The sequence below is a fragment of the Heterocephalus glaber genome, unplaced genomic scaffold (genome assembly GCF_053883595.1).
Source record: "Heterocephalus glaber isolate CG9 unplaced genomic scaffold, H.glaber_assembly_v1.0 deba00000676, whole genome shotgun sequence".
NCBI classification, from domain to species: domain Eukaryota; kingdom Metazoa; phylum Chordata; class Mammalia; order Rodentia; family Bathyergidae; genus Heterocephalus; species Heterocephalus glaber.
Window position 1 is genome coordinate 1,519,107 of NW_028258156.1, and position 15,297 is coordinate 1,534,403.

Consider the following 15,297-nt stretch of genomic DNA (forward strand, 5'->3'; position numbering starts at 1 on the left):
CCTTTCATCTTCTCTTGATGGTTTGTGGTGATTAGTCCCTCAGCGGGAAGCTGGGCCAGAAACCCTCCCTAGCTTCTCAGGCCTTGTAATCTGGGTCAGAACATTCATAGGACTTCTGAGTTTCATGCACTTTTATCTCCTTTTTGAGAGATTTTGGTCAAGTAGATAATTATCTAAATATCCACCCTTTTCTTGCTTAATATGAAATAATTCCTTGAATCTATTTAAGTTTATTTCAGATAACTCACTACAGTCTTTAGTAAATGTGACTTCTGTTTCTGAGCTCAGCGATCACTTTAGTGCCTGTTGTCATTGCTAGTTTCCCTTTAGATTATTTGGTTATTAAAACACTGACACTGTGAGAATTCCGTTAGAAATACATTATTTAGGGTCCCTCGCCATGGGGGTTGGTCAGTAACTAGGGATCCTATTGCTTCTCCAGAAACCTAGGTTAATGGGGCTCTAAATGGTTACATAAGGGATCACTAAATAATCTGAGACAGGAGGATTGCAAGTTGGAGTTTAGCCTGGGCAATTTGGCAACACAGCAATTTAGTGAGACCCTGTTTCAAAACTGAAAAAAGCAGGACTGGAAATGTAGTTCAGTGCAAAGGCCTTAGGTTCAATCTCCAGTAGTGGAAAAAAATGCTAAACAGGTGAAAGCAGAGATTTGGAAATCTGCCTGGAGTGTTGCTGTCCACTTAGTATCATATAAGCCCACAATATTTTCTAACCACACAGAAGGCAGTATTATTATGCCCACAAAACTTAAAAATGCCCTACAGGTGCTCACAACAGAATGGTATCTTATTTTATATAGGAACCCTTATTGTCAAAGGGTTAGAGTTGGTAGCAACACATAAAATGATTTTGATGCATTTTTTGGATTCATTTGTTTTGTTCTTCTTGCAGTGCACTAATTCAGTTTTTCCAGTTGTTTCCTGAGTATGGAAAGAATGATTTTTATGCCACTGGGGAGGTGACTTGAAGACATATTTTCTTGTGTGCTTTAAGCATCATCAGGCCTGAAATATATTGACAACTGTCACTTATTCATTAAAATATATATATAATGCATGCATAAATGATGTATATTAATATTGAATCATTCCATATTCAAAAATCTCAAGTTGTCTTCAAATGATCTTCTGTAGTTATTTTTAATCAAGGGCTCAATAAAGGTTTATATATTAGGATGGGTACAATGGGTTGTCATGTTCAGTCATCTGCCTTTTGTATTGCTGTCATTCGTGGTGATGATTTTGAAGAGACTAGGCCATGTGCCTTGTAGAATATCCCATATTCTAAACTTGTCACATGCACTCCTCAGTGCTTAGATTAGGTGAAAACATCAGGAGCCACATTATGTTTGTAACTCTTTAAGGTAATGCTAACCTGGATCAATTGGTCAAGGTGGTGTCTGTCACAGCTCAGCATTGTAAACACATCTGTTTCTACTTATAATTAATAAATAATCCAAGACCATGTGAACATCTGTTCCCCCAAATCTCTCTCCCAGTAGTTTTAGTATCTATTGATGACCTCTGTCAGAATTTGTTATTACACTGGGTGTTACAGTAGTTTGATTTCTCTAATCTCTGTTTGTATAGGTATCATCTGGTATTCTTCTGTAGAAAAGACCTCTCCTTCTGCTCCCTCTCTGTCATTTACTTTTTTAAAAATCACTGACTCAAGCATTATTTTTACTTAATCCATCAAATTTTATTGTGATCATTGTTGTTTTTATGCTTATGTTGTTCTAATTTTGTATATGGTGATCCCCTTCAAGCTGATTCCTGTGCCCTTATGACAATCTTTGAACATTTACTTGTGTTTTGTCACAAATACACATTCTAGAAGCATCTTTTCCTAACTTAGCCCTTTGTCACAGTTTAGTCTTACATGTCTTTCAGAAATCCCTGTGGTAAAGTTTTTGTCCCTAAGCCCATGGTGCTGTTGGGAGGTGATGGAACCTGTAGGAGATAGGAACTAGTAGTTCTCATTAGGTTATTGGCATATGTCCTTGAAGGAATATTAGGACCTAAACTCTCCTCTCTCTTTATTGGTCACCCTGCTTCCTCCTCCATGCACTCCTGCCATGATATACTGTGCCATCATGTGCCCCAAGCAACAGGGCCAGATGACTATGGACTGAAACTTCTGGAACCATAAACCAAAATTAACCTTTTCTCCTTCTAAGTTATTTATCTCAGGTATTTTGTCACGGTGACCAAAAGTTGACTAACATACATACTCTGACCTGTCATTTATTCTAGGAACCCTGGTTCCTTTTCATTGGAATGTTATTTAGAAACCAAGTTCTGACCACTAGATATACCATTGCTACTAGGTTGTCATTTCTGTTGGACTTTGTCTGTGAACAGAGTTAGGAAACATAGTTTTTGTCATTGCTTTTCCTCATTGCTGAGACAAAATATCTGACACCCAAAATTAAGGGAGGAAAGGTTTATTTACCTCACAGTTTGTACAGGTTATAGTTCATAGTTGGCTGTCTCCAAGGTAGGATGGCATGGCAGAGGGGCATTGCAGAGGAGCATTGCAGAAGAGAAACAGTTCATGGTGGGAAGAAGGCAGCAAAGCAGCAAAGTAGCAAAGAAGTGGCAAGCAAAAAGCAGTGACAACAGTAGCCCTCTTTCTGTACCTTATAGTCTATCCAGGCTACACACCCTTAGGGTGGGTAGCACTCACACCCGGGGTGGGAAACCCTTAATCCTAGCACCACACTATGAATCAATCCCAGCATCACATCCTCTAGATACAGCCACCTCTGAAAAGCCCCACCTATGATCACATGAGGCTTTGGGGTACATCTAGAGATGAGCCATAACATAAAAATAACTTACCCCTCTTCCCATAATTCTAATTCCCCATCACAGGGTTCTTTTCTCCTGTCCACGCTGCTTATCTGTATAATCCTTTCTCATTGAGGCCCGTGGTTCTTAGCAGCATCATGATGTATTTACTTTTGGTTGAATCCTACAATATACCCCAGATGGCTTCAGAATTGCTAGAGCAGTATTTTTTTTTTTTTTTTTTTGGTACCAGGGATCGAACTTGGGACCTTGCACTTCCTAGGTAGGCAGCAGAACCACTGAGCTAAATCCCCCCAGCTGCTAGATCAGTATTAATGGCCAACAAGAAACCTCCAAATTTCTTTTCTGAGGACTTTGTCTCTTATTCTTCTTTGGTCCTTTCAGTTGGCTTTGTGCCTTTCTGGTTTCGTTCTCAGGTAATTTCTTTTCACCTGGTACCCCTATCCCCTCTCCCCATCCCAGTGCTGGTATACATGACTAGCTCAAATTCTTTTTCCCAGCAATCCCATCCATATTCCTGAATCAGGCATTTGGATCACATGACCATCCAAGAACGAATAACTTGGGTCAGAGGGAAGGAATGTGCAAATTGGCCAGCATGGTGCCCAGGCCTATCCTATGGCCCTGGGTGGGGAAGGATTTTGCTGAGTCCTCCCCGTCTGAACCTTCAGGCCAGAGTGTGGGAGGTGAGTGATGTCCAGAGAAAGATCCAAGTGTTGATACCAGAGCAAGGGCTGGGAGGATCCTGGACAAGCACATCCACAAATGTTCATGCTAAGGGAATGAACGAAGAAAATGGTTTCCATTTTCCAGGTGAATGGGAAGCTCATGAAACTTTCTCTTCTTGAGCATGCTTTCTTCTCTTTCTAAGCTATTTGGGAAGGATGATGAACATATTGTACTGGAGGGGTTTTTTGGCCATTTGTCCAGTTGGGATTATTTAGGAGCTCTACAAAGAAGTTCTTGCTATTTCTTGCCTTTTAACCAATTTCGGAAGCAGGTTGGGGAAAGGGGTGGGATGTGATACTCTGGCCAATTGATGGCAACTCTGGAAAATGCCTGTTCCTTCCCCTCAACAGAAGAACAATCTGCTGATCTGTGTAATTGCTTATCTTGCAAGTAGTGTGGTGAAGTTGTTAACCATGATGTTGACTAGTCAGTAAAACTGCCAGATCTTGGGTGAAAAATTTGATTTACCTATTTTGTTTCTGCTTGGTGGTTTTATGCATGTTATTTCCAATTGTATGTAGGAAAGGACAATTTTCCTTTTACATCCTTCACTGCCAGGATGAATATTCTTAGGGAAATCTGTGCCTTCAAGTGATGGAGGAAGATGTGGATGAGGACAGGCAGGGCCTGTGGTAGGGAAGCAGTTACCGGGTAGCATCATTTTCATAAGAACCACACAGATCCATTCGGTCTGAGGGCACATCTCTTGTTAGAAGGAGGAACATGGAATAATGGTGCCTCAGCAGTCTGTTATTATTAGAAGTTATGTTTCTCCAGTCTACTTGGTTGCGTCTGTTTTGTCTTCTGTATTAAGTTCATGAGGAAGAATGAAGAAGGGGAAAAACTTCTGGATTAGTAATTAGGAGGCCTGGGATCTCACAGGATGATTCTGGGAAAATCTTTTAATTTCTTGGACCTCTTATTTTCATCTTACAATTAGAGGGGTTGGTTTTAATATTAGATCACTTCCAAGGGGGTGTTTTGCTTCATTAGAAGTTTAACTGCAGTTACCTAGACTTACCCTCATAATGTCTATATATAATTATAGTTTTAACATAGTACCAACCCACCATCCTGGCTTTCCACCTGCTTCCCCCTAAATGATTAGATTTTTCTTGAAAAGAAAATCCTTTCTTTTCTGAACTCTTAATTTGCTCATACTCTTAGAGAGGGTGAACAAATAATGTCACTCAATTTATAGAATCGTCCTAGAAAAATAAATGCATAAACTCAGAAATTGTAGACACTTTTCAATGCCAATGCAGTGGATCTAATATACCCTTCATATTTGTGTGCTGTGAATGAAGATAGCCAGATGTTCAAAATGCTGAGAGCAACAGTTCAGAGGCTTGATTTTGGTGTAAGGGAGTCTGGAAATAATAATAATACCTGCTGCATACCATTGTTTTGAGCATTTAACTGGATAATCCTGCTTGAGATTTACCATAGTGACTGGCTGTGATGAGCACCTAACACATGATGCCCCTTATTACCATTCATGTTGAAAAGCTGGATTGATCTGTTATGGCTCCAAAGCATATGACCCAATGCATGTAGACAGGGGCTGAAGTGTTCAGAGAAGCTCTGCTGTCTCGTTGTTGGGATGTGACATCGTCTCCTCTGTTCTGTGCCTGTTATTTTGAGTTTCTCCCTCCCTCCCTTCCTCCTTCCCTCCTTATCTCTCTCTCTTTTTCTGGTGTGGTACTGGGGATGGAGCCTAGAGTCTTTTCCCTGGGGCCTCATGCATGCTTAACAGACAACCTATTGCTGAACTAAGTCCCCAACCAAAATCATTTTTAAAAGAAATAGTTTATTTTGTCCAAAAGATGAAGATGGAGCTTAGAAGTGGACCTTAGAAGTTGTTTTTTTTTTTTTTACGGACAGCAACAAAATTTGTCAGGTCCTATACCAGGCTCTTGGGGCCCACTGTGCAGACCAGAGAGAGCAGTGTGGGCCTGCAGTGGGCGCAAAGGAAAAGGAGAGCTGCTTTGTCTCTTTCCCTTCTTCTCTTTATTTCTGCCCAGAACACCAACTGGAATTAATTTTCTCTAAAGAGAGACAAATGTGTCTGTAAATCACCCTCCTCAAGGCATGAAAAAAATGCACTTCAAAAGGAAACAAGCTGCGTTTAATTCCCATAATTAACTTTCTTTTTAAGTGTTATCCTTTCCAAGCCAGTAACTATTAGCGAGACTGCTCTTGTTCCTGAGGCACAGACACACTGTACAGTCCTCTTCAGCATCCTCAAGTCTCACTAAATAGTTAAAGTAAAATAGCCCTCACTGGAAGGCAGGAAGGTGCCAGGACCAAGGACATTGCCCATTGTTCTCTGAGCAGCCAGCTTTGTGGACCACTGTAGGCATGGGGCAGTTTAACCATGGATGGCCACTGTCAAATGGCAAGGCGTAAGGTTTGAACTGGGCACCTTTTCATTGGCAGAAAAGGACCGATTCCCTCTACAAGAAATTTTGGGTCCCTGGTTAGTTAGAAGGCCAAATACAGGAAAAACTCTGAAGCTAATTAAATACTACTTATGAGCTCAATGGGATACTTTATTTTTGTCTGCATGGATAGAGTCCTGTTGGGAGCACAGTGTCTGAGAACTTTCATTGATAGCACTGTGGTCTATCACAGTGAGGTGGCAGGGCCCTCCTGCCATGTTTGCTTAATTTGTGTCATTGAATACTAAGCACAGTGCTTCCTGAAAGGCTGCTATTAGATAAAGTAAAAATAGTGATGATATTACTCTCCAGTATCTTTTCATCTCCCTCTCATTGCTCCTGTCACCTTGCCATATGTCCTAGGCCCTAGGGACTCTTCTTTTCCAGGACCATCCTATGCCCAGGCTCCTACTCTTAGTGTTCCACTCCTTGATTATATTGTGCTTGAGCTTATTTCTCCATGTCTCTTCCATTCCTGGCATGATTGTTCTGTTCTCATCCCCCACTCAGACGTATCAGCTCATTTTCCATTAGAAAGGACATGATAAGTGAAGCCCAGTACTACCAATATGTTTGTATTTGAATAGAAAACAGTTGCCTGCCCATAGGAAGATATTTTTAGTAGGGGAGTTATAAGCACTAACATGCAAGTAGAGGGCTGACATCAAAGTCTGGATGGGAGAACCATACTAGCAATAGGCCTGGAACCATCCTGTGTAGGCCTACACCATTAACCTGTTAATCTAGGTTTGGGTTCATAGTCAGGGCATGTGGTGACTAGAAGAGCTTCAAAAACATCTAGTTCATGTTTTGTTTTTGTAGATCTCATATGAGAATATTTATTTAGAATGAATCACACAGCAGGCATTTTACTAAGCAATGTATTACCTCAGTTAATCCTCATTGCCACTTCATAAAGTAGTTATTGTCATTATCCCCACTTTACAGGTGAGGTGCCTGAGGCTTAGAGACATTAGATATGGCTCACCAGTGCCTCCCAGCCAGAAAACAGGGGATCCAGAATTGGAAGCTGCGAGCCTGAAAACTGTAGTGTAGGAATGAGCTGCAGGATATGGTCCTACTTGGGAAGATGCTGTCTGGAGCTGGGCCTCCTCCTTCAAACGCTGTCTCCTTCCTCCTGAGCAGATCTTCTTTCCATGGAAGGGAGTCAGACATCTTTGTTCATATTTCCTGCAGATTCCCCAGGGTTATAACCTTATATAAATAGAAAAGAAACTCTCTTGTTCTCTGAATAGCTCTTGTCTTTTTGGCCAAATCTTAGTTTTAATCATAAAGACTTGGCTTTGATCATAAAGTTTTATAGAGTGAATGGAAGTTTCAAGTGATATAAAGACTCGAGGTCCTTGGAATGCAATTATTTCTCAAGGCTTGGAACTTGCTGAATTTTATTAGATAGCATTCAAGCTGTTTTAACTCTTGCGCCCATGACAAATGTCTATTTTCAATTATGCCTGTCTGCACTTGCCAGTATTTTCTTTTAGAATTGGAGATGGATTTGTGACTGTTTAATGAGTTTAGTATTGTAAAAAATCAAGGTTTGAGCTGCAACCTGAACGAGGGCATATGGAAATGTTTGCACGTTGGACCTCCAGCTTTTGGAGAGTCCATCCAAGTCAAACCAATACATGTTTATCGAGTCTTTAATGCATGGAGAACAGGAGTAAATCAGAAGTCATTATGAGCATTTGCTGAAGTGAACTACCATTCCAGACTGAGCAGCTAGAAACATCAGTAGTACCTGATTAGATGGGATGTCTGGGTTGGGGCAGGAAATGCTAAGTTAAATCTATTACGCAGCTGCTACCTTCTGAATTCTATCTACAGAGAGCAAACAATGGGCTCCGTTTGTTGACTGTGGCCCAGAATGTTCATACTCTTTATTTAAAAGTCAAATTAACTCTAGTCTTCATTTTAAACAAAAAAGTTTATTCATCTGGTTGAGTCACCTGGCTTCAAGCTGGGTTTCTCCAAATTGGCACCCAGGTCAGAGTAAGAGGGAGAAAGATTCATCTTTTTCACCTATGCTTGTCACAGTGGATTTTTTTTTTAAAGATGCATCTTCCCAATACTAAAAGAGAATGTACCGTTTGGAAGGCAGCACGTACCTTTGCATGAATTTATGTGACTAAAAGTTGGCTGCAGATCAGAATCTAGCTGTTGTGTGTCTATGCCTGTAGGTTTTGCAAGTTTCTTTTTAAGATCATATTCAAGAGAAAAGAGATGCTCTGATAAAATCATATTCTTGATAGAAGCATTTTTTTAAGCTTCAACAATGTGGTCTCGAAATTAGATGACACATGGTCTAGAAATGTCTAGGAAGTTGTAGCGATTACTACAACACTGAAGTTCCAGCTTTCCTCATTCATTAATTTTCTGAATTGGCCCTTTGAAGGCCACACTTCTCTCCTCAGTGAAAATGATGGTATTGAGTGAATAAGATGCTATCTGCCCCAGGGCTAAATGAAGTCAAGGTTGCCCTCGCCTAATCCTTGGCTCCTGCTATCTATTATACGCAGGGTTTTCACCCGTTTTTGTGGCTTCCTTTGTGTTTTTAATTTTTAAGCCATTAAAGTTATCTTCTTCCCTCTAGTCCATCACCATGTATAGTGACAGCTCTGACATAATCTAGGAAGAGTTGGAAGACAAGGCATGTATATCACTCCAGCCACTTCCTTTGTTTCTGGTGATGTGGAGGAGTTCTCACCAGCCCAGGCATGAATTTTTCAAAGAAGCATCATCCCAGTGAGTGGCTGAGTAAGTCAGGGCAGAACACAGCAAGGGGCTCAGTGATGCTCAGGGTCCTCCACACACCATTGCTGATGCTGAAATCCATCATCCACTCTTTCTGCCAGGCAGGCGTGGGAACTAATGCCTACCTCTGGATGGGGAAACGCCTAGGCTTAGGTGCATCTTTTCCAAAGCCATTGCTCGTAGTCACTGATAAAGTTCTGTGTGTTTTACCATGAAATGTATACCTAGAAGCAAGGCAGAGTTTGACTATAACTGTGTCTTATTCTTTTCTGCTAAACTTCAGTAAGAAATTTAGCCGACTGAGAATAGCTTAAACAATGGTAACTGCAAACATATGTGAAATTTCTGTCAGAGGACTTTGTTTCCATTGTAAGATTATTCTCTGACTTTTTTTCCCCCTTCTGGAGAAGTGGATTGAAGCTTAATTTTAAATATGGAATCTTATTTCATCTCTGAAAAGTAGCTAGGTGGCAGGGGTATAGTAAGTCAGCTATGAATGTTGTTGAAACATGTAGGAAGGGAGAGATTCAAATGGAATACACACTTACAAGTTTCTTTAAGTCTAATTTCATTGTACTTTTACACATCTGGATAATTAACCAAGCATTACATTCTCTCTAGACTATTTTTACAAGTACAATATGCTCTTCACGTGATTTCCATTAGGCTCTTCCAAACATTTAAGTACTCAGAAAGATTACAGACCAAGATTCAAAACTACTGTTCCACTATGATGTTGAGACCTTTTTCTCATGGGGGAAATAAAAGATCGAGAGCTGAATTCTGAAATCTTTTTGGTATAGTAGGAAAATTGGAGGTTTATTGCTTCTTTAAGCTCCAGCAAATGCAAGTGTGTACAAACACATTAATATCTTTGGTTGTTCTTCTTCTTGGAGGTGTGCTCACATATGGTCACGACAGGAAAAATTAACCAAACAAGAGCAGTGCTAGAATTGGCAGCTTGAAGCTCCTCTAAATATTAGAAAGAAAGAATAAGGGGAAATTAAAATCCAGATGTGTCAATTGGGAATGTTTGGATTGTCCTGTAAGATATTTATGTTTTATCTGGTAAACTTTTTATTTGAAGGTCACTGCCAAAGTCTAAAATAATGTGTCAGATAGTTTCTGGCCCCACTTTTTCTCTTTCCTTTTATAATTGCTTTGATGTAGCTCTGAGCTTTTATGAGGCCAAGATCTGATCTGATGTTAGGAGCTTAGTGTTAATTCATAGACACCATTGACCAGCTGCTGCCCACATTGGTGAACACCACGGGGAGGTCAGAGAAACGGCGGGACTGAGAGTTCCAGCTGTGGTTACTATTGTCATTATTAAGGACAGAACTCAGAACAAAAGGAGCAAGCGTTCTTAAAAATACGAGATCACAGGGCTAAGCCTAAGGGACCACAGAGGCTACTTCTAATTTTAAGAGAGTTACATCTTAATCTTTCCCCTAAAATATGGGGTTCTATTCTATTTAAAATATATACAGACAGGGGAAAACTAGGTAAAATATACTTGATTTATTATGTGATTTTCATTTGAAGTACTTGCGGTGGTCAGAGATTGTTAAATTGAGAAATAAAAATTTCAGAAAGAATAAACCTGGTTTTGCAAACAAAAAGAAAGATATCTCAACAAAGAGGGTGAAAATTGAAATTTCCTTATATGTTTTTATGTCTGTTTTCCAAAAAGTAGTCCTATAATTGCCTGCCATGTGACAGCCTGAGTCACTCATCCAATGGAATGATTAATGAAAAAAGCAATGAAGGATTTGTCACATTGTCACAAAGCAAGGAAGTGTGTGATTGTGACTAGAAGTAGGAAAATGAGATAAGTATCATCACCATTAGGTTAGCAGATGTGGACTGAATATTGAAGAATCTGTTTATGGAAGTGATTATAGAATTAGCCATCTAACTGTCTTGTTTTTCATATATGATCAGCTTAGAAGCAAGGAATAGATAAAAACAAGATTGGGTCCTAGTGTGGGGGATGAGAGACCCCTGGTGCATTCCTGATTTGAGTATGATTTTATGTGAAAAACGATGGTTTTGTAGATGGAATTCATATTAGGCACATGACTGAAATGCACAGACCTGCTTGTTTTCATGATTGCAAAATATAGGAAAATAATGTTTACTGTAAATGGACTTAAATTAAAGTAAGTGAAATAACCTGGTTCACAGTAGATGCTCAAAAGTCAAGTGAGTGTTCCTTCTTAATTTCCTGCTTGGTCATAGGCCAGGTGCACATGATGGTCACAGGAAGAAGGGGCCCATAAAATTGTGGATGTCTTAGGCTAAATCACTACCTGCATAGTGATTTCAACTGTATCCCCTTCCATCTCAGAAAGAATGAAGTCAGGTGCTTCACTGGTAGGCCTAACCCTAAGAAAGCCTGAGAGATAGTATCACTGAATAAAAGATAAACTTTTTAGCATTTGCACTAATTTCCAATAGAGAAAAATATTTAGAAATAATGTTAGGTGAGTCACTTATCAAGTATGTTTTTATGTACCTACATTGTGCTGGGTAATATATACTCTGTGGGAGTAATAATTCATGAATTGATAAACTTTGCTCCATCACATTTAAGTCAAAGTTTCCATAATGTGTTTTCAAAAGACATTGTGAGTTTTACAAGGGCAAGCTTTGTGCCTTATTCATTTTTGTGACTTCTCAAGTATCTAGCATTAATGCCTTTGACAAAAGAGTTGTTCAGTAAGCCATTATTGAATAAAGACTAAATAATATGTCTCTACCAATGAAATAATTACTCAAAGAGGTGTCCTTTTTTGTATCTTACAGAAATTTTATTTCAGAAATGTCCACTTATGGCCACTAGCAAGAAAACATACCAGGGCCGGGGATTTAGCTCAGTGGCACCATGCCTGCCCTGTAAGTGCAAGGTTCTGAGTTCAATCTTTGGTACAAAAGAAAGAAAACGTACCATAGTTATGCAAAAAATCAAATTTTAGATATATAAACATCTTTATAGCTAAAATGTACTTATGAGTATGAATGAATAAACTGCTTTGATTCAATACTTTGCCTAAAAATTTATTACTGCATAAGAGGAATGCATCAATGAGGAGATCTTGTATAAATTACATAAATTATATTTTTTTATTATTAACTTGGAAGAAGTTTAAATTTTGGAGTACGGTCTGGTCCAGGTTTGGTCTGGCTCCATCACTTAACCTCTCTGTCCTGATGTCCTATCTTGAAATGTGCATAATGGTGTCCCCAGCATGTGGCTCTGATATGGATTAACTAAGACCTCTCAGGGGTTCCCAGCCTTTGAACCACAGACCTCTGGAGAGCTCTGGAGACAGTGCAAGGATCTGTGTACTTGAAGGTACCCACAGGAGGGTTATAGTCCCTCTTGAACATATATGCATTTTTTTGAAATGCATGAAGATTCATCCCTTTGAAAGCTGTCCATTGAGCACTAACAAATAACATCAGGCACAGTGGACATTAATAAATGAAGCAGTTGCATAGCCCTATATTCAGGGATCTTCTAGGTTGGGTGGGAGAATAATAGTGCATAAGATAAATAAATGTAAATTTATTGGACAGTGATAAAGACTAAGGGTAAAGTAAAGGAGAGAAGGGGTGTATACAAATAGGGAAGAAGGAATATTTTTATTTATTTATTTATTTATTTATTTATTTATTTATTTATTTTGGTACTAGGGATCGAACTTGGGTCCTTGTGCTTGTGAGGCAGGTGGCGGAACCACTGAGCTAAATCCCCAGCCTGGAATATTTGATTTTAGATAGGTGGCTAGGGAAAGTGTCTCTTAGAAGGGCTCATTTAAGGAAGTGAGGAAATGAATTATATGGGTGTCTGTAGGAAGAGCATTCCAGTGGAGGGAACGGCTAATGCAAAAGCCTGGTGGACATGCTTGGATTATGTATAAAACAGTCTGGGAGCCAGTAGCAATAGAGAAAAATGAGCAAGAAGATAGTAGTGGATAAAGTGGAAGAGAGAAAGGCTTATGTAAGCCTTATGGTCCAGAAAAGCCCTTTGCTTTTACTCTAAGGTGGGTGCGAAGTTACTAAGACATTTAACCAGAGAGGTGGCCAGAGCAAGTAATGGAATGAGGATATGAAAAAACACCATACTGTGAATACTTTCTGATAGAATACATAGAGTTCGCAGGCTTGGCTGATCTACTTTTGTGGGATGCAAGAGGAAGAAATACATATAAGGAATTGACAGCAAGATTTTTGAGCTGAGCAATCTGGACAGAGTTAACGTGAATTGAAAGGGAAGCTTCAGGAAAGGTTGGGGATTGGGAGCTTCATTTGGAACGTAGGAAATTTAGGATCAGACATACAAGATGCTAAGAGGACAACTTTTGATGGAAAAAATACAAAATTGTTTAAAAAATATTACTGGGCCAATTGTAGCACTTTTTTCAGCATAGTCTAAAAGTAGAACTATTATCATGTTTGTTAGAGGAAAGGATATCCATGAAATCTTTTGACCTTGGAAAAGGACCTTATGCTACAAAAATATTGGGAATAAAGATAAATTCAAGTGAAAATTTCAGTGGCCAATAAATATTATTTTCTGTTTCCCCATCTATTCCTTTAATATACATTGATTTCAAAATTTGTATCATTATATAGATTTTTGAAGTCTTTAGGTTTAGACAAGATTTTTTTCCCTTTCATAAAGCTTGAAAGGAACTTTCTGTTTAAGAAAGCCCAACAGTTATGAGAATTGCGTTCACTGTCTTACATCATTTTATTTTGGAAGGAAGTTAAAATGCTGACTTTTATTATATGTTTGTTATTTTTGGTGTACCTAAGCTATGACTTACATGTCACTTGGTGCTGTTGGGTATGTTAAAAGAAGTGAGAGACAGAGATTTTTGCTATTGTGGAATTGGCAATGTGAAGGCAAGATGGTACCTCTGAAGGAAGTATTGCTGTGTCACTGTTATTTTAATTAGCTTAAGCACATGTAATTGTACTGGTCTCAGTTTGTGACTGTCTATTCTAACTTCTGTCCTTTTCAGTCTTATGCAGGGAAATATGTACCGACCATTGCATACTATATCCACTCTCTCAACCCTGTGCGGGAATTCAAGATCCACCTGAAAGGAATTGCTCTTGGAGATGCATACTCTGATCCCGAATTGGTAAGTGTCTTGAATTTTCTTTCCCTCTTGTCTCTTAGAGATATTAGATCCTTTTTTTTTTCTGGTACCGGGGATGGAACTCCAGACCTTGCACTTGCAAGGCAGATGCGGTGCCACTGAGCTAAATCCCCAGCCCATTAGATCCTTTTTGATCAGAAGAACACTATTCTTACCTTACAGGCCTTACTTGATAAAGGGCAGTTATTAGATGACTTTATGACTTAAATCTTCAACTTTATGTTGTAGAAGATGTCACTCTTCTATGACAGCCTACCTTCACTGTGAGTGCAATAGAGTGTGCATCTGTATCTGTGTGTGTGTGTGTGTGTGTGTGTGTGTGTGTGTGTGCTGGCACAGGTGTGAACTTGTGTGTTTTGTGGGGTGCATGTGTATGATTGTCTTACTTGGCCAATTCCAGCACAAAATTGACAATTACAAAGGGTTACTTTGTGAACCAAATGAGTTTCCCAACCCCTCCATCTTTCTCTCTCTCTCTCTGGCATTTGTACATGTCTCTTTTGTCTTCAGATTATTGGGGGCTATGCAGCATTCCTGTATGAAATTGGCTTGTTGGATGAGAAGCAGAAAAACCACTTCCAGAAGCAGTGTGATGAGTGCATAAAACACATCAAGGAGCAGAATTGGCAGAAGGCCTTTGAAGTGAGTTCTCGGGCCCTGTGCTGCCCTTGAGCAATTAAAACCAGCTGAGGAGAGGGGGAGTCAGTAGAAGCACCATGGTGCTCAAGCATTTCTGTGTGAGAGAAGGAATATCTGTTCTACTGTCTCAGATCACCAGGGAGATGAATGGACGCATAATGAGGAAAAGAACTGTCTGCATTTCTTTGAATTTACTTTGTCTGTGTTTTAAACCTGCAATCATATTGGAGTGTTTATCTAACTGTGCCTTTCATTAACTATTCAGATTTCGTTAAAAGCTGTAGGACTTAAAGGCACACCCGATCATATGGAAATCAGAAGAGAGGCAACCTGGGAAGTGGATGCACAACATATGCTCTAAGCAATTTAGAAGGGTTATGTCCATAAATAGAGGTTCAGCTGGAAAAGTGACCACAGTGTGCACCAAGTGTTGCATGTTCCTGTGTATTAGGAACAAAGATTGTGAAGTGTGGTAATTTGAAACTTTTATGAAGAGCCATTGGTATTTGTGAATGTTGTTACATTGCTGTCCTAAAATTAAACTAGAGAATCTGATAATATGGTTATATTTTTCATCCATTTGGTTACATAAAATATAAGAGGGTAATAAATACTATGATAAAGAGAGCTAAATGTTTTGGTCCAGTGCAGAAAAAAAAGCCATGCTAAAACAATCTACCTTAGGAGCAGCTTGCTATGTTTACTAAA

At 39.3% G+C, this 15,297-nt stretch overlaps 1 protein-coding gene across 1 annotated transcript in view; it reads left to right on the forward strand.

The window, feature by feature from the left end:
• Positions 1-15,297, forward strand: part of Cpvl (carboxypeptidase vitellogenic like) — a 125,960-nt gene that overhangs the window by 35,714 nt on the left and 74,949 nt on the right. Inside the window, 3 exon segments of the mRNA XM_087206592.1 lie at positions 913-979; positions 13,810-13,932; positions 14,461-14,592. Of these exon segments, the coding sequence (XP_087062718.1) occupies positions 913-979; positions 13,810-13,932; positions 14,461-14,592 (322 nt within the window).